The following is a 26403-nucleotide window of genomic DNA, read 5'->3' on the forward strand; positions in this document are numbered from 1 at the left end:
AAATTCATGTAGTGATAAATGCAGCATTTCATAAAAACTGTAACACTTCAAAAGTTCATAACATTTCAAATTCATGTAGTGATAAATGCTACGACATTAGAACTGAAGATGCTCCACGTATTTGCAAATAAAATAAAATGTAACACTTACCCCTATGGCTGTAGAATGAAATGGAGAGCATACACTCCTTGACAAGATCCCAAAACACTAATGTGTTGATTAGGACAGAAACTTGCCTTCAATCTACAGGAAAATGAGTATTAGCAAGGGTAAAATACCTATGTATACTGTGCATTTTGTGTCTCTTGCTGTAAGTGATCTACAGCAAGATGCATGTTAGCTTAGTCAACTTAACTAGAAAAACATTATAAACAAACAAAGGCTAGTTCACTTCAGGTAGAGAAGCATACATGTATATTGTTTTGGTTTGTGGAGGTGTGAACAAATGACCAGAATCAAATTCTTCTGCCAAGCCAGTTGAAAATGGTTTTGTGCTGTGTAAGTCCATATTTCAACCTGAAATGTTCTCTTTTCTTCCTGTTGTTGATGTAATTTCATTTTGAAAGAGAAGCTTGGGGGGGGGGGGGGGTCCCATGTAGTTGATTATAAGCAAATTCCTGTGTCTTTTCATGGGCTTATGTATTTCATTATAAGCAGGGTCCAGTGTTATTTCAGGGGTCCCAAGTAGTTTATTATAAGCAAGGCCCAGTGATATTTCACAGGTTCCAAGTAGTTCATTATAAGCAGTCCATATTTCAACTTGAAATGTTCTCTTTTCTTCCTGTTGTTGATGTAATTTCATTTTGAAAGAGAAGCTTTGGTGGGGGGGGTCCCATGTAGTTGATTATAAGCAAATTCCTGTGTCTTTTCATGGGCTTATGTATTTCGTTATAAGCAGGGTCCAGTGTTATTTCAGGGGTCCCAAGTAGTTTATTATAAGCAAGGTCCAGTGATATTTCACAGGTCCCAAGTAGTTCATTATAAGCAGGGTCCAGTGTTATTTCAGAGGGTCCCAAGTAGTTCATTATAAGCAAGGTCCAGTGTTATTTCAGGGGTCCCAAGTAGTTCATTATAAGCAGGGTCCAATGTTATTTCAGAGGGTCCCAAGTAGTGCATTATAAGCAGGGTCCAGTGATATTTCAGAGGGTCCCAAGTAGTTCATTATAAGGAGGGTCCAGTGTTATTTCAGGGGTCCCAAGTAGTTCATTGTAAGAAGGGTTCAGTGATATTACAGGGGTCCCAAGTAGTTCATTATAAGCAGGGTCCAGTGTTATTTCAGAGGGTCCCAAGTAGTTCATTATAAGCAGGGTCCAGTGTTATTTCAGGGGTCCCAAGTAGTTTATTATAAGCAGTCCATATTTCAACTTGAAATGTTCTCTTTTCTTCCTGTTGTTGATGTAATTTCATTTTGAAAGAGAAGCTTTGGTGGGGGGGGTCCCATGTAGTTGATTATAAGCAAATTCCTGTGTCTTTTCATGGGCTTATGTATTTCGTTATAAGCAGGGTCCAGTGTTATTTCAGGGGTCCCAAGTAGTTTATTATAAGCAAGGTCCAGTGATATTTCACAGGTCCCAAGTAGTTCATTATAAGCAGGGTCCAGTGTTATTTCAGAGGGTCCCAAGTAGTTCATTATAAGCAAGGTCCAGTGTTATTTCAGGGGTCCCAAGTAGTTCATTATAAGCAGGGTCCAATGTTATTTCAGAGGGTCCCAAGTAGTGCATTATAAGCAGGGTCCAGTGATATTTCAGAGGGTCCCAAGTAGTTCATTATAAGGAGGGTCCAGTGTTATTTCAGGGGTCCCAAGTAGTTCATTGTAAGAAGGGTTCAGTGATATTACAGGGGTCCCAAGTAGTTCATTATAAGCAGGGTCCAGTGTTATTTCAGAGGGTCCCAAGTAGTTCATTATAAGCAGGGTCCAGTGTTATTTCAGGGGTCCCAAGTAGTTTATTATAAGCAAGGTCCAGTGTTATTTCAAGGGTCCCAAGTAGTTCATTATAAGCAGGGTCCAGTGTTATTTCAGAGGGTCCCATGTAGTTCATTATAAGCAAGGTCCAGTGTTATTTCAGGGGTCCCAAGTAGTTCATTATAAGCAGGGTCCAGTGTTATTTCAGAGGTCCCAAGTAGTTCATTATAAGCAGGGTCCAGTGTTATTTCATGGGTCCCAAGTAGTTTATTATAAGCAAGGTCCAGTGTTATTTCAGGGGTCCCAAGTAGTTCATTATAAGCAGGGTCCAGTGATATTTCAGGGGCCCCAAGTAGTTCATTATAAGCAAGGTCCAGTGTTATTCCAGAGGGTCCCAAGTAGTTCATTATAAGCAAGGTCCAGTGTTATTTCAGGGGTCCCAAGTAGTTCATTATAAGCAGGGTCCAGTGTTATTTCAGAGGGTCCCAAGTAGTTCATTATAAGCAAGGTCCAGTGTTATTTCAGAGGGTCCCAAGTAGTTCATTATAAGCAGGGTCCAGTGATATTTCAGTGGTCCCAAGTAGTTTATTATAAGATAGGTCCAGTGTTATTTCAGGGGTCCCAAGTAGTTCATTATAAGTGGGTTCAGGTTATATATGTGATCTTGTCTTCATTAACTATATATATCAGTAGTCAACGAGAAAACCTTTAAAATGTTGACATTTAGACCTTGTCTGGCAGCTAAACTGAGCCCCCCTTCTTCCAGTCTTTCAATTTTTCTAAATTATTTGTCTTGTACATGGGTGTACCTGGTAGTTCATTATGAGGGATTTCAATATCATTACAAGAGACCCATGTAGTTAATTGTAAGCAGCTTAATTTTAATTACAAGAGTCCCATGTAGTTAATTGTAAGCAGGTTAATTATAATTACAAGAGTCCCATGTAGTTAATTGTAAGTAGGTTAATTATAATTACATGAGTCTCATGTAGTTAATTGTAAGCAGGTTAATTATAATTACAAGAGTCCCATGTAGTTCATTATAAGTGGGTTTCATTTTTATTCCAGGGGTTCCATATGTATTTAATTTCATGAACTAAATGCAGTACATTTCAAAATAGTATGGTCCAATTTTATTCTAGTGGACCCATATAGTTCTTCTCGAGTCGGTCCAATTTATTATGCCATTCCAGGGGTTCCATGTAGCTGACTAGGAGTGGGTTCCAGCATCATGTTAGGGGTCCATGTAGTTGACTAGGAGTGGATTCCAGTATCATTTTAGGGGTTCCATGTAGTTGACTAGGAGTGGATTCCAGTATCATTTTAGGGGTTCAATGTAGTTGACTAGGAGTGGGTTCCAGCATCATTTTAAGGGTTCCATGTAGTTGACTAGGAGTGGGTTCCAGTATCATTTTAGGGGTTCCATGTAGTTGACTAGGAGTGGGTTCCAGTATCATTTTAGGGGTTCCATGTTGTTCATTATAAGCATTATATTCCACTTGTAACTAAAAAGTGAGTTTGACAGCAGCACAAAATTATTTCAAAATTGCATAAAAGTGTAATTTATTTAGAGTTGCACAAAAAAGTACTATGGCAGCCATTGCAAATCTGTTTCTCCCTGCACATTGTTTTAATTTAAATAGCACAATTTTACAGACTATCCCTGATTTTACATAAAGAAATCTTTAGATTTATGGTACATTGTAATTTAGAGATTGCATTTCTGCGTGTGCTATCTTGAAATGTTCTAAAATGTACATTTGATCAAAGAGGCATGATAAATGCTGCATTGCAGTTGTTGGATGAATTAAGGAAAATGATCTATTTTACATACAGATTTTCATTTAGACAAGACGGCTTTGGAAAGGTGATATTTACTCAGTTCCGGCCAATAAAGTCCTCAGTCCTTTGGAGTTTTATGAGGTTTAGTTTGACACAAGAACATCGCATTTATTTTTCTGGAAGTCTCAGGTTCTAAAACACCGAAAGTCTTTCCCTTAGGGATGTTAGATTGAAAGTCCAATAAAAGCCACTTGTTGTTAAAACTGAGGGTCAAATTTAAAAAAAAGTACATTTAAGAAAACCCAGCATGGTACAAAAAGTGTCCAATTTTTCAGACATGTATCTCTTTTGTACAGGTGTGTGTAAATGGAAACACTTACCATATTTGCATTTTACAGGTACAAGAAGAAGCCAGAATCAAGTATGATCAAGCTATAAAATCATTACAGGTAAAAAAAATAACTTAAATTTATTTTATAATTTTTTAAAAATGATTTAAAAATAAAATGATTTGATCACACTTCTCTTTTCCATGTATAGAAGATAAACTTGAGAAATTTTCCAGGACATTTGCCTTAGCAAAAATGCTAATTATTACTTCTAATTGTTTTCCAGATATTTATATTTTATTTTTATCAAATGATTTAAAATTGTAATTGAGAGCAATTGCTTATATTTTATTTTTATAAAATGATTTAAAATTGCAAAGCTGCCCAACAAGAAGAAAGAAAAAGATTTTTGTTTTGACCTTGAAATTTGTCACGTCTAAATAAATAAAATGTGTGCATGAATAAAATACTGATAACGATGTGAAAAGTTACAGGAAATGGTATAATTTTATTCCACATTCTAGAAATGGTTTTTTAGTAGGTATATGAAAATTCACAATAAAACAATTATGTCATCCAGAAACAGAAACATTTACTCAGAGATGAAAGTGAACGGCTTCATTCAAAGAAGACATACAGAGATTAACTCAATAAACAAAGTGTGTAACCCGGTCGTACCAACTTGAATAGATAACAGCTTTGATTGGGATGTAATCACTTAACAACAAACATCACAAGTCTTGAACACTATCAATCAAATCCTGCAAATGATTCTCTCTTGCTGGTTTAATAGACAATGACCTTATTCACCCCGGCAATATAGAATAACTCTAAAGGCAGTTAATATACGTGACCACTATGCCAATTTCGGCACTACCAAGGCAATTTGTGACATGTTTTTAGCCTGGTTTATGGACTGCAGCATCTTTCACCAGTAGCCACAATCCCTTTTTTTAATATTATTATTATTCTTTTAATGTTTTTTTTTAAAATCAGAACCATCGTTACTAATCAAGCAGTCATTGAAACAATTAATTACATATAGGTCAGTGGTGTCAATGTTCTTGCGATACGGTCGTTCATAGGAATGCTGGGTCCTTCTTGTATATATGATCTATTCTGTGATAAGGCCGGGAAGCAGGCTAAGTGTGGGAATAATTAGTCTGGTTCCCTGCGTCGTATCCTCCCTGCGCTGCTCTCCCATATATGAATAGCAGAGAACAATGCAGGGAGCATATGAAGCAGGGAACCAGACTTGGGAATAATCTAAATGTACTTTAGTCTGGTTTACAACAGAAACTATAAAACTCCCTCAGCATGCCTACAAAATTTTAGATATCAGTAGCCAGCCTATTTTTTTTTTTTTAGAATGGTTTGAGCGGTTGTTGTTAGAGGGATTAAATAAAGGTCGGTGGAGTTTATCCTCATTTTTGCGATGAAGTCATTCATAGCAGTGTTGAAATGCATATTTTGCCAAGACATCGCAGTCACTAGTCACATTCAGCAGGTGGTCGCTCACGACAGAGTGTCTATATAATAAAATTGATCCATGCATGACAGGTGGTCACTCATAGCTGAGATTGCTCATAGCAGTTTTTACTGTATTCAATGAATTTAGGGTGAGATTGGTTAAAAAAATCAAATCTTTATTTTTATTGATTATATTACATGTGTTGATTATTCAGATTTTTTTATTATTCATTCAGTGCTAATAATAATAATAATAATAATGACCTTATTTAAAATGGGTAACACAATTAGCTAAAAACTAATCTACCTTGAGGCCCTCATACAAAGGAATTCATTTATTTTAGCTGCTTCTCTGAAGCCACTGGATATATTGGGTTTGGAAGAAGGAAATAGAGTGGGCATTTCTAATCTCAACTGGAATACTATTCCAGAGCAGAGTTCCAGAGTATTGGAAACTTTTTTTAAATCACTCCTTATTTGGTTTGGGATTTTTATACTGTTTGGTAGACATGGATCGCAGGTGGGGAGTATTACCAGGTAGCCTATACTGGAATAGTGATTGTAAATATTCAGGAGCACTATTATGAGATATCCTGTACATTAATTTGGCTTTTCTCAAACAGATTCGGTCTTTAACAGGTAATATTTTTAACCTACCAGCTAAATTTTCCATGCTTTCTTTCTGGTTTGATATTAGCCCAAATCCTCTTTTTTGAAGATGTGCCAGCTTTGCTATGTTTTTATCATTTGAATTACCCCATACTGTACTACAGTAGTCCAAATAGCGTTGTATGTAACTGTTATAAAATAGTTTTATGTGCCTTTCAGGGAGAAAATGTCTAATCCTACTGAGAAGTCATAAACTTGAATTGACTTTTTTACTGATATGTTTGATATGTTCAGTCCATGATAGGTTATTATCTACCAAAACACCAAGTAGTCTATCATGACAGACCATTTGCAAATGTGTATCCTTCCATGTCAGACATAGTTCATCACTATCAAGATTTATCCTTCTTTGCCATGTTGAGATAAGTAATATTTTAGTTTTACCAGTATTTACCACCATGCTATTGCATGTGCACCAGTTTTCCAGTTTGTTTAGGGCATTCTGTAAAGAAATTTCGAGTTCATGCTTTATGTTTTGGATGTCTGACAATGTTGTGTCATCTGCATAGAGATCTGTTGATGATATTGAGTCTCTTAGTAAAAGTGGTAGGTCATTAATAAATAAAATGAATAGTAGTGGACCTAGAATTGAGCCTTGTGGTACTCCATATCTAATTGTTTCAGGTTCAGACAGAACGTTATTTATGTAAACATGTTGTGTTCTCTCACTTAAGTAAGAAGTAAACCATCTAATTGTTCTTTCATCACACTGGTAGATTTTCAGTTTCTTCAAATGGATTTCATGATTCACCATGTCAAAATCTTTCCTGAAATCTACAAATACAGATCCTATTATTCTACCTTGGTCAAGTGCTTGAAGCCATTTATCAGCTAAGGAGATCAAGGCAGTCTCACAGGAATGGTCGTGTCTAAAGCCTGATTGATTAGGGTGTAACAGCAAGTGTTTGGTTAAATATGTCATGAATGAGTCATGGACATGTTTTTCAATCAATTTTGACAAGTTTAGTAGTATTGAGATTGGTCAGTAGTTATCAGCATCATCCTTAGAACCAGATTTGTGAATAGGAGTTACTTTTGCAGTTTTCCATATTTTGGTGACAGATGAGGTTGCAATACTTAAATTAATTATGAATGTTATGCTATCTACAATAGCAGAGGCAGAAGATTTAATGCTAAGTGTTTGTTACATTTAGTGTTAGATTTAGTGCTAAGCGTTTGTTACATACTATACTTACATCAAAATTTATATGGACAGATGAAAGATACAGCGACCAGTATGAAATGAAAGCTTGATGCCAATGTGATTGAAATGAATAATGCATGACATTTCAGATTTCGTTAAAAATGTTAATCCTAAAATTTTAAATTTTGGGGTGTGTGTGTGTTTCAGGATAAAATCAAATCACTAGAAGATTTATGTCACCAGCAAGAATCTAACCAGAGAGAACTCACAGAAGAGCTAGAGCAACTCCGGTCTCAAGCAGCAAAGAATTCCAAAAGAGAGCTAACTACAACCGAAATACAGACAGGGGAGAGCATAGAATTCAACCCATCTTCCAGTCAAAACACTTCTCTTAGCAGAACACCTAGGTTAAGTCCATCCCAGAACATAAATACTCAGCAGTTACCCAAAGGTATGCTAATCCAAATTAACATCAACTTAAGGTAGGTATATGGCAATGTAGCATGTTTATAGAAACGGTCTGGATGGAGGAGAAATAGTGTATCACATAGGACAGGCATTTGTGTTGTACCTTATAGATCTCAGGCTGGAAAGACACCTCCATATAAAGAACATATGCTAATGAAGGACAGCATTGTGTACAATTGTTTTCTAATGTTCAGAATTTCTCTACCATCACATGACCTACTGTATACATGACCTACTGGTATCACAGCAAACAAAAACTGTAAAATCGCACTATATTTAATATCAGTAAAACATAATCTGCCCTAATTGCATAGCTTACTATTTTCCAGATGGAAAATACCCAGCCATAAGATGAGAATTCATCCTTCCATAGGGTGATTACATAGTTCTGGATTCCTTAAATCCAACCCATAACTACCTCACCCATGAAAATACCCCAACCGTAAGATGAGAATTCAACCTTCCATAGGGTGATTACATAGTTCTGGATTCCTTAAATCCAACCCATTGCTACCTCACCCATGAAATTACCACAGCCGTATGATGAGAATTCATCCTTCCATAGGGTGATTACATAGTTCTAGATTCCTTAAATCCAACCCATTGCTACCTCACCCATGAAAATACCCCAACCGTATGATGAGAATTCATCCTTCCATAGGGTGATTACATAGTTCTAGATTCCTTAAATCCAACCCATAGCTACCTCACCCATGAAAATACCCCAACCGTATGATGAGAATTCATCCTTCCATAGGGTGATTACATAGTTCTAGATTCCTTAAATCCAACCCATAGCTACCTCACCCATGAAATTACCCCAACCGTATGATGATAATTCATCCTTCCATAGGGTGATTACATAGTTCTAGATTCCTTAAATCCAACCCATAGCTACCTCACCCATGAAAATACCCCAACCGTATGATGAGAATTCATCTTTCCATAGGGTGATTACATAGTTCTAGATTCCTTAAATCCAACCCATAGCTACCTCACCCATGAAATTACCACAGCCGTATGATGAGAATTCATCCTTCCATAGGGTGATTACGTAGTTCTAGATTCCTTAAATCCAACCCATTGCTACCTCACCCATGAAAATACCCCAACTGTATGATGAGAATTCATCCTTCCATAGGGTGATTACATAGTTCTAGATTCCTTAAATCCAACCCATAGCTACCTCACCCATGAAAATACCCCAACCGTATGATGAGAATTCATCTTTCCATAGGGTGATTACATAGTTCTAGATTCCTTAAATCCAACCCATAGCTACCTCACCCATGAAATTACCCAAACCGTATGATGAGAATTCATCCTTCCATAGGGTGATTACATAGCTCTAGATTCCTTAAATCCAACCCATAGCTACCTCACCCATGAAATTACCCAAACCATATGATGAGAATTCATCTTTCCATAGGGTGATTACATAGCTCTAGATTCCTTAAATCCAACCCATAGCTACCTCACCCATGAAATTACCCAAACCGTATGATGAGAATTCATCCTTCCATAGGGTGATTACATAGTTCTAGATTCCTTAAATCCAACCCATTGCTACCTCACCCATGAAATTACCCAAACTGTATGATGAGAATTCATCTTTCCATAGGGTGATTACATAGTTCTAGATTCCTTAAATCCAACCCATTGCTACCTCACCCATGAAATTACCCAAACCGTATGATGAGAATTCATCTTTCCATAGGGTGATTACATAGTTCTAGATTCCTTAAATCCAACCCATTGCTACCTCACCCATGAAATTACCCAAACCGTATGATGAGAATTCATCTTTCCATAGGGTGATTACATAGTTCTAGATTCCTTAAATCCAACCCATAGCTACCTGAACCATGAAAATACCCCAACCGTATGATGAGAATTTATCCTTCCATAGGGTGATTACATAGTTCTAGATTCCTTAAATCCAACCCATAGCTACCTCACCCATGAAATTACCCAAACCGTATGATGAGAATTCATCTTTCCATAGGGTGATTACATAGTTCTAGATTCCTTAAATCCAACCCATTGCTACCTCACCCATGAAATTACCCAAACCGTATGATGAGAATTCATCTTTCCATAGGGTGATTACATAGTTCTAGATTCCTTAAATCCAACCCATAGCTACCTGAACCATGGAAATGCCCCAACCATATGATGAGAATTCATCCTTCCTTAGGGTGATTAGATAGTTCTGGATTCCTTAAATCCAACCCATAGCTACCTCACCCATGAGCATTATCTTTCGTTCTTTTTCTGGTCACAGACATTACTGTTGCATAAATAACATTGATTAGAAAATTGCCTTCACTTTGTAATGATTTGAGCAATTTCTTTATGAGCATGGTTTTTACAGTGTCGAATTACTCTTAGGTAAACATTTGTTTTCTGTTAGATATTATCTCTCTCAAGCAACCGGAAGGTATAGCAGTACCCTTTCAGTGCCCATTGTCAGTAACTGGAAGGTATAGCTGTACCCTTTCAGCGCCCATTGTCAGTAACCGGAAGGTATAGCAGTACCCTTTCAGTGCCTGTGGTCAGTAACCGGAAGGTATAGCAGTACCCTTTCAGTGCCCATGGTCAGTAACTGGAAGGTATAGCAGTACCCTTTCAGTGCCCATGGTCAGTAACTGGAAGGTATAGCAGTACCCTTTCAGTGCCCGTGGTCAGTAACCGGAAGGTATAGCAGTACCCTTTCAGTGCCCGTGGTCAGTAACCGGAAGGTATAGCAGTACCCTTTCAGTGCCCATGGTCAGTAACCGGAAGGTATAGCAGTACCCTTTCAGTGCCCATGGTCAGTAACTGGAAGGTATAGCAGTACCCTTTCAGTGCCCGTGGTCAGTAACTGGAAGGTATAGCAGTACCCTTTCAGTTCCCATTGTCAGTAACCGGAAGGTATAGCAGTACCCTTTCAGTGCCCATTGTCAGTAACCAGATCAAGTCACCCAGTAAGAGGTCTCTCTAATCTGGGGAAGGATCTCCCTTCAGATTTGAGTCACCTGACCAGTCACAGGTCTTTGAGTACTGGTCACTGGTTATTGGAGCTCCTGATGTACCAGGGTAGGGTCAAGACCACCATCATCCTGACTGTCATTTCATTCCGCTTGGGATGGAAATTGGCATACAGAAGCCAGACTTGGGAATGGTATTGGATCAATAGTCCCCTTTTCTATAATCCCTGAAAATCCCTATGGGATGTGGGACCTTCCAGAGCAGGGAAGTGGTTTGCCCTTTCCCAGCATGCAACAGTAGACTCTAGTGCCTTGGAAGAAACTTAAGTACCGTATATACTTGCTTATCAGACAAGACCAACTGCAAACTGTACAGACCCAGATCTACCATCACATAATGCAGGTAGGAGTAATCAATACAACAAAACAACATAGACCCTGATCTGCAGGCACATTATGGTACTGCAGATCTGGATCTTTGTTGTTTGCAGATTGACTCGACTTATAAGTGAGTATATACAGTAGTTACAATTTGGGTGTATTATGTACATGTACCAATTAAACAGCTGTTTTAAATGTTGGATCAAGCATATAAGATTAAATAGCTATGTAAAAAAAACAAAATTAACCAGCCAAAATGGTTTTGGTTGAAACACTATAATAAGTATTTTTTTATTCAGAGTAATATTTAAATGTAGCTATTATCTTGGGGGGTGGGGGGCAATTTATGTTAAAGTTACTGAAATGAGCACTATCTCCCAATACTAAAACCCACTGACTAAGAAAAATTACTAGTTAAGCAATGCTTGGAAATCTGTGATTAGCAAAGGTCCTGAGTTTGTATTGTGTGTTTCATGCAAAATGAATTTTAAAATAGTATATGGAGGAAGACATGACATCACCGTGTATATGATGCTATTACCAAATAACACATGTACACTGTGATCACCCTGTATATGATGTTATTACCAAATAATACATTTACACTGTGATCATCCTGTATATGTTGCTATTACCAAATAATACATTTACACTGTGATCACCCTGTATATGATGCTATTACCCAATAACACATTTACACTGTGATCACCCTGTATATGATGTTATTACCAAAAAACACATTTACACTGTGATCACCCTGTATATGATGTTATTACCAAAAAACACATTTACACTGTGATCATCCTGTATATGATGTTATTACCAAAAAACACATTTACACTGTGATCACCCTGTATATGATGTTATTACCAAAAAACACATTTACACTGTGATCATCCTGTATATGATGTTATTACCTAATAACACATTTACGCTGTGATCACCCTGTATATTATGCTATTACCCAATAACACATTTATGCTGTGATCACCCTGTATATGATGCTATTACCAAATAACACATTTGCACTGTGATCACCCTGTATATGATGCTATTACCCAATAACACATTTACGCTGTGATCACCCTGTATATTATGCTATTACCCAATAACACATTTATGCTGTGATCACCCTGTATATGATGCTATTACCAAAAAACACATTTGCACTGTGATCACCCTGTATATGATGTGATTATCTAATAACACATTTATGCTGTGATCACCCTGTATATGATGTTATTACCTAATAACACATTTACACTGTGATCACCCTGTATTTGATTCTATTACCCAATAACACATTTACACTGTGATCACCCTGTATATGATGTTATTACCTAATAACACATTTACGCTGTGATCACCCTGTATATTATGCTATTACCTAATAACACATTTACACTGTGATCATCCTGTATTTGATTCTGTTACCAAATAACACATTTGCACTGTGATCACCCTGTATATGATGCTATTACCCAATAACACATTTACGCTGTGATCACCCTGTATATTATGCTATTACCCAGTAACACATTTATGCTGTGATCACCCTGTATATGATGCTATTACCAAAAAACACATTTGCACTGTGATCACCCTGTATATGATGTGATTATCTAATAACACATTTATGCTGTGATCACCCTGTATATGATGTTATTACCTAATAACACATTTACACTGTGATCACCCTGTATTTGATTCTATTACCCAATAACACATTTACACTGTGATCACCCTGTATATGATGATATTACCAAATAACACATTTGCGCTGTGATCATCCTGTATATGATGCTATTACCCAATAACACAGTTACACTGTGATCACCCTGTATATGATGATATTACCAAATAACACATTTACGCTGTGATCATCCTGTATATGATGCTATTACCCAATAACACATTTATGCTGTGATCACCCTGTATATGATGTTATTACACAATAACACATTTACGCTGTGATCACCCTGTATATGATGCTATTACCCAATAACACATTTACACTGTGATCACCCTGTATATGATGATAATACCAAATAACACATTTACACTGTGATCACCCTGTATATGATGCTATTACCAAATAACACATTTATGCTGTGATCACCCTGTATATGATGCTATTACCAAATAACACATTTATGCTGTGATCACCCTGTATATGATGTTATTACCAAATAACACATTCACACCATGTTCACCCTGTATATGATGCTATTACCCAATAATGCATTTACGCCGTGATCACCCTGTATATGTTGCTATTACCAAATAACACATTTGCACTGTGATCACCCTGTATATGATGCTATTACCAAATAACGCATTTATGCTGTGATCACCCTGTATATGATGCTATTACCCAACAACACATTTACACTGTGATCACCCTGTATATGATGCTATTACCAAATAACACATTTACGCTGTGATCACCCTTAATTTGATGCTATTACCCAATATCAAAGTCATTCAAAAGTTCACTTTTTCTTCCCAAGTCAGATTGGTGATTTTAATTCACAGGTTTTGATGTAGTCTTTACTAATAATTTTTTTGTTATCTCCTCTCATTTTTGGATCAAATAGTGAAAACCAATAGTAACAAGAATGAATCAGCACACAGTATCAAAGTAAACAGCGATAATCAAACAGATTCCTCTAAATCTCACGACACAGGTAAGTGCACTAGCTGCCAAGGTCACATATTAGACATTCCAAGGTCAAATAAAATGGTCTTTAAAATCATCTTTTAATTTTCCCTTTATGAAATATTTTTGTTGGACTTCAATTTACTGGAATCTAGTTTCCCTTTGTGAAATATTTATGTTGGACTTCAATTTACTGGAATCTGGTTTCCCTTTATGAAATATTATGTTGGACTTCAATTTACTGGAATCTGGTTTCCCTTTATGAAATATTATGTTGGACTTCAATTAACTGGAATCTGGTTTCCCTTTATGAAATATTTATGTTGGTCTTCAGTTAACTGGAATCTGGTTTCCCTTTATGAAATATTTATGTTGGACTTCAATTAACTGGAATATGGTTTCCCTTTATGAAATATTTATGTTGGACTTCAGTTAACTGGAATCTGGTTTCCTTCATTTGATCTTCATGAATTGACTTGATCTATAAATCATCTTAACAGATCTGGGTTTCAATCAAGGATTCTCGGGTATGGAGCCATTATGGCTCCCTTAAATTTTCTAAAGTGGCAAGTGAAAGTTTGAGTGGCAAGTACATCATGTCATTTCAGTATTTTTTTAAATTTAATTTACATGTATGCTGCTTATTTCTTTTTTCATAATTTTACATAGTGGAATGTATAATATAAAAAGTAAATAAATAAGAATTGTTTTTTCTACATTGGTATCGATTCAAGATACGAAAATTTAGTAGGAATCCTCCTGAACCATTTCATAAAAGGAAGTAAATTTCTGAATATAGGTGGGGTTTAAAGAAGAAATAAAGATGGGGTTTGAAATATAATGCACATATTTGTGCATTTAGTTGACTTTTCAAATGCACATGAATCTCATGTCCTAAAAATACACCCTGATTCATTTGAGTTAGATCTCTTCACACATACATTGAAAGGAATTATTCACCATTTAATTCACGGAAATATGTGAGGTTTATGAGCGATTGCCTTAAAAAAATAACCAATAAGCTCTCATCACTGCTCACTGCTGATATCTTTTCTGCTCAATAACAATTTGACTCCGTTATACAAAGTATGCATCTAATGACATGTAACATGACTCTATTGTACAAAGCCAGCATCTGATGACAAGTAACACGACTCCATTGTACAAAGCCAACATATGATACATGTAACATGACTCCATTGTACAAAACCAGTATCTGATGATATGTAACATGACTCCATTGTACAAAGCCAGCATCTAATGACAAGTAACATGACTCCATTGTACAAAGCCAACATATGATGACATGTAACATGACTCCATTATACAAAGCCAGCATCTAATGACATGTAAATGGGAATAACTTCATGTGTATTTTACCTATAGTGTTACAGTTTGAAATTTCCACTTTTTCATTACTCTGTCTTGATCATGAGAGAGGTAAAGAGACAGTAGCAAGCCATGATGCCAGTACTGCTAATTTTATTACCATTCTGATTTTGTTTTAAAGGTTCATTTTATTTGGTTCCAATGGTGGACAGGATGAAGGAAGAGAAACCTAATTTTAGTATTGCTCTGCTTTATCAATTTAGGTCATTTTCCTCAATATATTTTCAAAACACCCTTACAATTGTGTTTGCTTGAATTTGTGTGTCAATGGTTATCATTTAATGCACTGTTAGATAGGAATATGTTGACATTAAGCAGTATAACCAGTCTAGCTAAACCATCAGTCTCTGTCAATCGAACACTCAGACCCCAGCATGTACATTGCACCCAGCTGAGATGTGCAAATTAGCACAAATTAACATTACTGCACCGTTTGGACACGTCATTCGTTTTTGAGTGGGCCATTGATAATTTTACTGTCCTGTTGATGCAGAAATGCAGCCTAGATTGAACCCTGCTGATCTATGGGTATGTGGGAAAGCCTGCCAGTAGCTTGTCGTGGGTTGGTGGTTCTTCCCTGGGTTTTCCAGGGTTCTTCCTCCACCAGTTATACTGGCCACCATGTATAGCCTATCTTGTGCTGACAAATGGCGTTAAACCCTAGAACAACAACAACGACAACCCTGCTGATCTATCACAATTTATCAAATTTTACAAAATAGTTATGAGTGCATTGAAATATATGTTGTTTAATGTTTAATACTAAAACACTGAGACATTCTGGATATTTTTTAAACTTTGAAGAAGTATAGTCAATTATTTAGTAACACATATGAATGTGACTGAATACCAATTGATGCAAAGAAGGACTGATGATAAAGTTAATTTATAAAAATATAAGAAAGAAGTTTACTTCACAAAACTTTATTTCTATACCCATTAGGATATACAGCTCTCCCCCATTACACTGCTTCTCATTATAATGCGATTCTGGGTATAATGCAGTACTACACCATTCCCTCGATAACTCGCACCCTGATAACTCGCAAACCCGCTTATAAGGCAGGGTCAGACGTTGATCCCATTTTTTTTCAACCCATAAATAGCAAAAAATTATCCCTATTTCTTAGAACTTGAAGAAAATTGCGATCAAAATTGGTAACTGAAACGTTGATATATAGCTCGTTTTATAGTCAAAGATGGTAGATAGGACCTAAAAATTTTAATCAACATTTTGAAATTATCAACTTTTAATAGGAAGTCATATAAGTGGTTACATTTTCTTTCCAGACGACATTCTTAGTACACCATAATTAAAAATATTCAAGGAAATTTTCATCAACGAAAATGTCACTTACGCCAAGTGTAGGCAGTACATTAATACTTAAATATTAATTACATAATTTTTGTTAAGTGAAATTTGTGTTTTAATTTTATCTCTTAGTTCCTTTTAAGTGTAATCATCATAAATGCAATGTGTATTTGAATGTAAAATGTGTCAGTATACCGTAACAGCTATGTCCGCAATCATTTCTCTGAGAACCTAATTAATTGCCAACCGTGTGCTGATAAATGATTTGCAGAAGTATTTGTTGTAGTGTTGCACTGAATTAAAAGCTGGCCTCCTTTGTATTATCACGTTAATTATGTCTTTTGATTCAAATAAAGGAGGTGGATTAAAAGAAAAGTTAAAAGGCAAGTAAATCCTACAAACATAAAATATAGTGGCCCTGGTCATATGTCGAGTGAACTCACTTCATGGATCAATCAAACACTGTTAAAATTTTTAATGTGGATGTAACTTAAGAAACCTTAATTTAACTGACTCATTCATAACTAATCAAAGATTACAAGTCAACCAAGCAAAAAGAATACTTCGTAAAATAAAGAGCTTGGTTTCACAGATACGGACCATTGTGGACTAGCAAGTTTCAGAGAATTCCTGAACTGGCACTAAGAGATATCCTCAAGGATGATAAGAAGTTTCACTGTTAATTCCAATGAAATCACGACATCAATAATGTATTAATTGAACAAATCAAAAATTGAGTTTCGATTGAGACAATTCTCTCACAAAATAAATGTCGCTTGTTTTTGAAAAAAAAGGAATCTTGTTTGGTGTTGTATCAACAGTCAGTCTAGTTCCCTGCTAAGAGACTCCCGACTTGGCAGGATACTATTAAATACCACTCCGGGAACCAGACTTATCAACCAAACAAAAAGAGTGACGTAATGCACAGATGTTTTCGCATACACGTGATGGTTGTTGAAACCAGTTGGAAAGATCTTTCACATGTTGGACATTTTGAAAGTAAATGTTATTTATACAGAATAATGAACAACTTCATTAGAAAAAGCGCATTATTAACAATTATTATCGACCTGATTGTAAAACAAGGGTTCAGTCATTAAACAGCCCAGTCCCCTAACTCCCCTCTCATGATTTTCTCAATTTTTAAGCAGAATTTTTTTCAATTTTTGTAGGTCCTTCGGTAACTCGCACTTTAGCTTTTAGTGCAGTCAATGTTTGTGGACCCTGTTGTGCGCGAGTTATCGAGGGAGAGGTGTACTATGCGCCTTGTGACCAAAATCATATTAATATGTATCAGTAAGGGTTGAATGAAAACAAGGCGAACCTTTGTCCTGTTTCTTCATTTTCGTTTCAAAACACCATTATTTAAACAATTTTGCTATTGCCCACTATAACATGGTTCTATATATTAAGTTATTCTCATCACAGTTCTATATATATCGCAGTACACAGTGTAAAGTCTTCAGCACATAATCCAGTTGGTACTACTGAATTATAACGAGGGAGGACTGTATCAAAAATGTCTTCCATTGCCATGTGAAGTAATACTTCGAACATAAGTGTATTTCTGATCCATATATTCAAGTTTCCTCACTAATACAGGTATGCTTCAGTGTTTCCTTATACCTGATATTAACTTAAAACTAGTTCATTTGTACCAGTACATTCCTCAGCAGTTACATTCACTGTCATGCTAGAAATATTATGGTAAAAGTGATGATTCTTAAAAAAATGCTTAAGAACGCTTTCCATAACTGTTTAAAACATGCAGGTTTCTGTATTCTTAAACAATCTTATACTTGTAATTTAAGTTTTAAATGCCCGCCATAAGGCTTATTTTATTATGCTGTGATCTTGTTTGTCAGACTGTTACCAATTGCACTTTTGCACAAGTCAAGTGGTTTTTATTTGGAATAAGGAAGAAGCCTATTGACCTTGGGGTGTAAAGATCAAGGTCACTTATGGGATGTGTGTGTGTGGGGGGGGTGATGGTTTCTAAATCACAGACTTGGACATAACTTTTGCTGGCTTGTGATTGCACTTTGGAGTCAAAAAGGTCAAAGGTAAAGGCAACTGAAAGAAGAAAAACAGTTTCTGCAAAAATGATAGTTCTGAACCATGTACATTCACCAAAGCTTATGGATAACTTATGCATTGGATAAAATAGAAACCTATTGATTTTATGATGAAAAGACTGAAAGAATAAAAATGATTTTACCTGTATTGACCAGAAGAGCTTATGAGATAATTTTTCATCTGTCAATCCATCCACAAGTTTGTTATCTCTACTCCACCTTAACTACTTGGAGGATTGCCATGCATCTTTACATTCACTTATTCATCCCACAGTCTAGATGGTCCAAGTGAAATATGGTGGCACATGGACTTGGACATCCTGCTAAAAATCTTGAAAGTCTTGTTATTGCTGGTATTCCAGAAAGAATGGTCATATCAACATGGTCACATCAGCATGGGGCTTGTGCTGAAATATAAGACTTATAATGTCTAATTTGTCATAAATGTAAAATGTGCCAATCTTATGTCCATTATGGCTGCCTTTGCATCTATCTTTGAAAGTCTTGTTATCGCTACTCTTCCTAAATGGAAAATCGAATTGACATGGCGTTTTCAACAAACAACTTCTTGTGATGTCCTAAATGAAAATGGTGCTGCTTGCATGTCCATTGTGGCTGACATTTTGTTCTCACTACTCCTCTAGAATAGATTTTCGTATCAATATGTTGGTCTAGTTAGTCAAAAATAAAAAAATGGTGCCTCTCAGACATCCAATAATGGTCATCTTGAAAATATTGCTATTACTACTTCAGAATGTATGATCATATCAGCTTTCACAGATAGGCATAGTATTATGTCTTGCTGATCATAACATTGGAGCTAATCTGACCTCCAATATGGCTGCCACAATGGCCATCTTGAAAAATCTTGTTATCACTACTTCTTCTAGATGGCTGGTCATATCAGCATTGTGCTTTCACCAAAACACTTCTTATGATGCCTAGTTGGTCCTAAATGAAAATGGTGTCAGTATAATATCCAGTATAGCTGCCATTTCAGCCGTCTTCAAAAGCTTGTGTTATTAATTTTCCAAAATAGAAAATCATATGAACATGAGGTTTTTAAAAGAAGACTTCTTATAGTATCTTGTTGGTCCTCAACTAAAATGGTGCTGATCTGAAATCCAACATGCCCAACTTGAAAATTGTATTTCTGTTCAGAAATGGAATATCAGTATGACATAGAGCTTTCGTTAGAAGAGTTCATAGAAGAGTACCTTGATCAGCATGACCTTTGACCCAAGTTTGTTGAGGGCTTGCACTTACGATATGGAAGAGGCCTATTGATTTGGGGGTCTAAAGGTTAAAGGTCATTATCATTGTGGCTCAATGAAAAATAGTTTTTTAAAAATAACTTTCGTTCTAGAATAAACTTGACCAAATTTTATGTATTGATTATACTTAGGGCAATAAAGGAAACTTTAGATTTTGGCCTTACAAGGTCAGAAGTCACAGCCATGGTAATTCTAAGAAGAATATAATGGTCGGTATAAGTTAAGACTGCATTGTTACATTGACCAAATGTCAAGGTCAATAATCCAGAGAGTCCGCCATGCCCTACCAGTGCATTCATTGAGGACTATTAAGCTTGTGATGGACTATTAATGTGTCATTTATACTACTGTCGTTAAATTCCTATAAAATTGTATTTATTCGAAGTATCCTTCACTACCCTCTATGCTTCTGTCGTTAAATTCCTATAAAATTGTATTTATTCGAAGCATCCTTCACTACCCTCTATGCTACTGTCGTTAAATTCCTATAAAATTGTATTTATTGAAGTATCGTTCACTACCATCTATGCTACTGTTATTAAATTTCTATAAAATTGAATTTATAGAAGTATCCTTCACTACCCTCTATGCTACTGTCATTAAATTCCTATAAAATTGTATTTATTGAAGTATCGTTCACTACCATCTATGCTACTGTTATTAAATTTCTATAAAATTGAATTTATAGAAGTATCCTTCACTACCCTCTATGCTACTGTCATTAAATTCCTATAAAATTGTATTTATTGAAGTATCGTTCACCACCGTCTATGCTACTGTTATTAAATTTCTATAAAATTGAATTTATAGAAGTGTCCTTCACTACCCTCTATGCTACTGTCGTTAAATTCCTATAAAATTGTATTTATTCGAATGCATCCTTCACTACCCTCTATGCTACTGTCGTTAAATTCCTATAAAATTGAATTTATAGAAGTATCCTTCACTACAGTTGTTTGTTCTTGCATTTGTCATGGTTGCTCACAATAAATTGGGAGCTAAACAATGTTAAGGCTTCCTTGGTGTCATAACATTTGACAGATTTGCCATCTTTCTCACCTGGCGTCATAACATTTGAGAGATTTACCATCTTTCTCACCCGGTAGGCTACAGCTTGGTGTCATAACACTGACATTTGAAGATTATTGTATTTCTTATATGGTAGACCAGTGTTTGATGTCAAACCCACTCCTGCTTTTATACAATTATATCACATTTTTATACAATTTGATCACATTTTTAAACAATTTTATCACATTTTCATACAAGATGCTTGGCCAAGCTCTTGTTGCTAAAGAATTTACAAGGCATTATGGGATAATTTTCATGGATATAATACAGTATCGTGATAAACCAGATGACTGATAAAATGGCCTATCAAATGTAGGACACTGTGGGGGTTGAAAGCTACATGATGCTTGTTATTATATCCATATTTCCTTTTTAAAACATTTTACATGATCAAAATGAAATGCAAGAAATGAAGTGAAGAAATTTTTATTATTTAATTTACACAAAATAAAATTATTACTATGTTTGACTGCCATTTTGTTTACCATCTATGCTTGCTTATAAGTTGAGTCCAGCTAAAATCTGCACAAACCCAGATCTGCCATTGCACATTGCACCAGCAGATATGGCTCGATGCATTTTTTTAGGAGTAGTTATTAGAACAAACTACATGGACCCTGGTCTGAAGACGCATTAATGCTATGGCAGCAATGTCCCATAGAGCAAATTAAGTAATTAACAAAGTCCCACACAGCAATTTAAGTAATTAGCAAAGTCCCATAGAAAAATTATGTAATTAATGAAGTCCCATAGAGCAAATTAAGAAGTTAGGAAAGTCCCATAGAGTAAATTAAATAATTATCAAAGTCCCATAGAGCAAATTAAGTAATTAGCAAAGTCCCACACAGCAATTTAAGTAATTAGCAAAGTCCCATAGAGAAATTAAGTAATTAATGAAGTCCCATAGAGCAAATTAAGAAGTTAGGAAAGTCCCATAGAGTAAATTAAATAATTAGCAAAGTCCCATAGAGCAAATTAAGTAATTAGCAAAGTCCCATAGAGCAAATTAAGTTATTAGCAAAGTTCCATAGAGCAAATTAAGTAATTAGCAAAGTCCCATAGAGCAAATTAAGTGGTTGTTGTTGTAGGGTTTAAGGTCATTTTTCAGCACACGATAGGCTATTCATGGCGGACAGTATAATTGGTGGAAGAAGAACCCGGGAAAACCCCAAAAAGAACCGTTGACCCACGAGAAGCTACTGGCAAGCTATCTCACATACCCACTTTGGCTGAACCTGAGACTCTAACTCACGCAGACAGAGGTGAGATGGTAATGATCCATAACAGTGAGCACTTTACACCACTTGGCCACTCGGGGCCCACAAACTAAGTGGTGATAAAGAAATGAAAATAAAGTTAGCTTCCTATTTGTTCCTCATAAGATATGTTTTTGATGCTTTTATAGATTTTAGTTACTGCTTTTAAATATGTTACCTTTGTTTTTCAAACATTTGGAATGGTTTCTTCCTTGTTTCTGCATGTATCCCCACTCCCTTTGTTTGTGGTACAGGTTTTGCTGAGGATGACTTGGAAGAGGTAACCCAGTCTGCTGAACACTCACCTGAACCAGACAGGAATGCTTATGAAGATCCAGAATTGTATGAAATTGCAAAAAAATTAAAAGAACTCGAGGCAGAGACCTCTGATTCAGCAGATGAAATAAGTCATACAGGTGAACTAGAATTTTTTTGCACATCATAAATATACCATTAATTTCATGGTTGTAAACATGCATTCAGTAGTCTAGAAGAAAAATAATTCATTTAAATTTAATGGATGATATTATGGATTACTTTAGGAATTCCCTTTTGTGGTCTTGTGAAACTATAGACTTCATTTACCTGGTAGGTTCAAAAATTTTAAAGTGTTGCAGTTGCTGAAAATGTTACTCTGCTGTAAAGTATGCATTGTATATGTCAAAAAAGTATAACTTTTTCTAGTAGTGTTATTTGTACCAATAAAATTATAGACAGTACAGTCAAACTAATAAAATCATAGACAGTACAGTCAAACCAATAAAATCACAGGCAGTACAGTCAAACATCTTACGGTACAGTCATACCAGTAAGATCATAGTACAGTCAAACCAATAAAATGATACAGTACAGTCAAACCATTAAAATCATAGTACAGTCAAATCTAACCAATACAATCATATTACAGTCAAACCTGCCGAATAAAATCATAGTACAGTCAAACCTACCCAATGAAATCATAGTACAGTCAAACCAATAAAATCATAGACATTACAGTCAAACCTGCCCAATAAAATCATAGTACAGTATAATCAAATCAATAAAATCATAATACAGTCAAACATGCGCAATAAAATCATAGACAATACAGTCAAACCTGCCCAAAATGGTTGCCTTTAGATAGCAGTTACCTGGTCTAAGTGGTCAATTCCCGAAGCCCAATCTTATGTTTACTATATTCGCCATTTTTTGTCAATGTAACTTTAAATTAGTTTAATTCTAAATACTATTTAAAGAATTTGAATAAAGCACATTATTGCATAAATAATTCATTGTTTAGGTTAGTAATTAAAGTAAGTCACTATTCTTTGACAATCATATTGTCCCCAATCAGTGTTTTCTGAATATTAAAAAGGGTCAAGGTCATGGTGACCTCTTTTTATGTATTGTTTCTGTTTATAATGCCAACAAATTCAGTTTTCGAAAAACTAAATTTCTCTCAGGTGGATTATATTTATTGTTGGTAAAAAATGAAAAAAAATGATTCAAGTGTTATAATAGTATGGAAAAAAAGGGTATAAATTTGTATGCACAGAATACATTGTGATATCAGAACAACAAATATGTGCAGTGTACATACCAGATCTTCATTAAATATTCATACATATTTGAGATGAAAATGTTAACTCGTCATGTGATGCCACATTTTTGTGGTATAAGGTAGTACCCTTGTTATGAGCTCCATTATTGTCACTCTTCACATTTGGCCTTTAAAAAAATGATGCCATGTAAGACATCACACTTCACGTTTGGCCTTTAAATGATGCCACGTAAAACATCACACTTCACATTTGGCCTTTAAATGATGCCATGTAAAACATCACACTTCACATTTGGCCTTTAAATGATGTCATGTAAGACATCACACTTCACATTTGGCCTTTAAATGATGTCATGTAAGACTTTCTATTTATATAAAAATGCAGCTGAAAAACTATTTTTTGCATCTTATATTTTAGCAGCAAAACCCAGTTCTGGAGTTTGTATATGGATTTTAGACTAAATGTAGTTATAGCAGATTGGTCAGAATGGGCAAATGACCTTTGCTAAAAAGTAGAGTGAGTGAAAATTAGAGACGAAAGGCACCTGGATATAAAAATCATGGGTACTGTAAGCAAATATAAAATTAAAAAATTTTTAAGTCCCGGTTTACTCTTGTATATGTGAAATGGCCAATCATAAATGATAAATTTATACTGTGATTAATTTGAATAGAAAATTATGCCAGTTGCCTGAAATAGTAATAATTATTATATTACATGTAATCATAATAATGAAGAAAAAATAAAAAATAATAATAACAATAACTGCAGTTGTATTTTCCCGCTTGTAGTATTTGTTCAAAACCCAAGTTTGAAAAGTGAATCTGCATTGAGAGACCACCTTTGTACAAAGGCCAGTTTGACCATTTTCTGAGGGTAACTGCTATTGATAGGTTTGGCTGTACATTTGTTGAATAATGGTATTTTTTAACAGCTGTTAATTTTTTGAAAGATGCTATACCTATTGGAAACTTGGTGTATGCATGCTATTATATGCTATACCTATTGGAAACTTTGTGTATGCATGCTATTATATACTATACCTATTGGAAACTTTGTGTATGCATGCTAATATATGCTATACCTAATGGAAACTTGGTGTATGCATGCAATTATATGCTATATGTATTGGAAATATGGTGTATGCATGCTATTATATGCTATACCTATTGGAAACTTTGTGTGTGCATGCTATTATATGCTATACCTATTGGAAACTTGGTGTATGCATGCTATTTTATGCTATACCTATTGAAAACTTGGTGTATGCATGCTATTTTATATATTGTTTCATAAGGAATCTTTTTGTGTTTACTTACCTTGATTCAGCATGCTAATTTATGTCTAGGTATGATGTATGTATGATGTCTAGATATGGTGTATGTATGATGACGTGTTGGATACCATGGCACTTTTATAACACTTGTACAGAACAGTATAAAGAAATCTATGAACACGTGTATGCCATACTCATACATATATTTTATATACACATACAGTTCCTTGATCAGCAATATGTCATGCATAGTTACACATACATGTATATTTCCTTGTGTATGCCACAGACATACACATATTTTATATACACATACAGTTCCTTGATCAGCAATATGTCATGCATAGTTACACAAAAACAGATCATAGCAAATACTATGAATGCCAAGAGCTGCAAAGGTGTTCTAATTTATTCACAAAAATATTAACGTTTCATACATAAAAAAAAAGAATATAATTGTAACAAGAAAACTATCAATGTTAGTAAGCTTGACTTTTACTATTGCTGGTTTGTGCAGCGGCAAGATTATTAATTAAGATCTGCCCTACAGCTTCATAACAAATGACAAATTCATAATAAGTTTATCTTGCAACTTCATAAACAGTATATCATACAACTTCAACTTGTTGCCTTGTTACCTTAGCAACAGAATCTATAACAAAACAAGAAATAACGAAACTTAAAACACCTGCTACAGCACCAACAGTGGCAACAAAAACTGATAAGAAAAGCAACAGCACAAGTTGTGATTTTGTAGAGTTTTATTGTTAACTTTGTAATCACAGATAGGGGTGAGGACTCGGGAATGGACAGTACTAGTAATAGAGAAAACAAGGGCAGTCGTGATGGAGAGGCATCACAAAGTGAGAGTCGACTCTCTGTTCTTGCTAAGAAGGGACCCATCCAGGTTTTCATAGCCAAGTATAGCTATGACCCATATCAACACTCGCCCAATGACAACCCTGATGCAGAGTTGCCCCTGAATTCAGGAGACTATGTTCTTATATATGGAGAGATGGATGAGGTAAGATTCCCCATTACGTACTACTCTTTGTAGCGTAACTGAATGTAACTCATGGGGGATATGTTTGAAGGCAAACAATTCCAACTCCCAGGAAGTGACTTTTCTGATAGATGATATCCAGATGAGTGATAATAATATAGAAAACCTTTTTATGTCAATGTTATAACTTAGTAGATACATGTTTCATCGTTATGCCCTACATCCAACAGAGAAATCTATCATATATTTTTCACGCTTACCCCACTCACAAGCAAGGCAAATGTAGACACTCAGATATATCCTGTATACTATAAAACATTTTGTCTACCAGTGTAATCTACAGAATGATGAGGCATTAAGTGTGGTTGGTCCATCCATCCTTTCTGTTGCTATATTAGGATCTGCATTTACTTAGTGGTTAGTGTGCTGGAC

At 35.4% G+C, this 26403-nt stretch overlaps 1 protein-coding gene across 11 annotated transcripts in view; it reads left to right on the forward strand.

Moving 5' to 3' along the window:
- The window catches only part of LOC149775107 (RIMS-binding protein 2-like), a 381635-nt gene that overhangs the window by 281218 nt on the left and 74014 nt on the right, over positions 1-26403 (forward strand). For 9 of the 11 annotated variants that reach the window (XM_089943974.1, XM_089943975.1, XM_089943981.1 and 6 more), the window contains 5 exons: positions 4084-4134; positions 7505-7748; positions 13713-13802; positions 22406-22567; positions 25754-25992. In XM_089943974.1, the coding sequence (XP_089800100.1) occupies positions 4084-4134; positions 7505-7748; positions 13713-13802; positions 22406-22567; positions 25754-25992 (786 nt within the window). The remainder of the gene's footprint in view (positions 1-4083; positions 4135-7504; positions 7749-13712; positions 13803-22405; positions 22568-25753; positions 25993-26403) is intronic. The other 2 variants (XM_089943977.1, XM_089943976.1) reach the window with 2 other exon arrangements.

This window comes from Sinohyriopsis cumingii, chromosome 19, assembly GCF_028554795.1.
Source record: "Sinohyriopsis cumingii isolate HCF-2022 chromosome 19, ASM2855479v2, whole genome shotgun sequence".
Classification (NCBI taxonomy): domain Eukaryota; kingdom Metazoa; phylum Mollusca; class Bivalvia; order Unionida; family Unionidae; genus Sinohyriopsis; species Sinohyriopsis cumingii.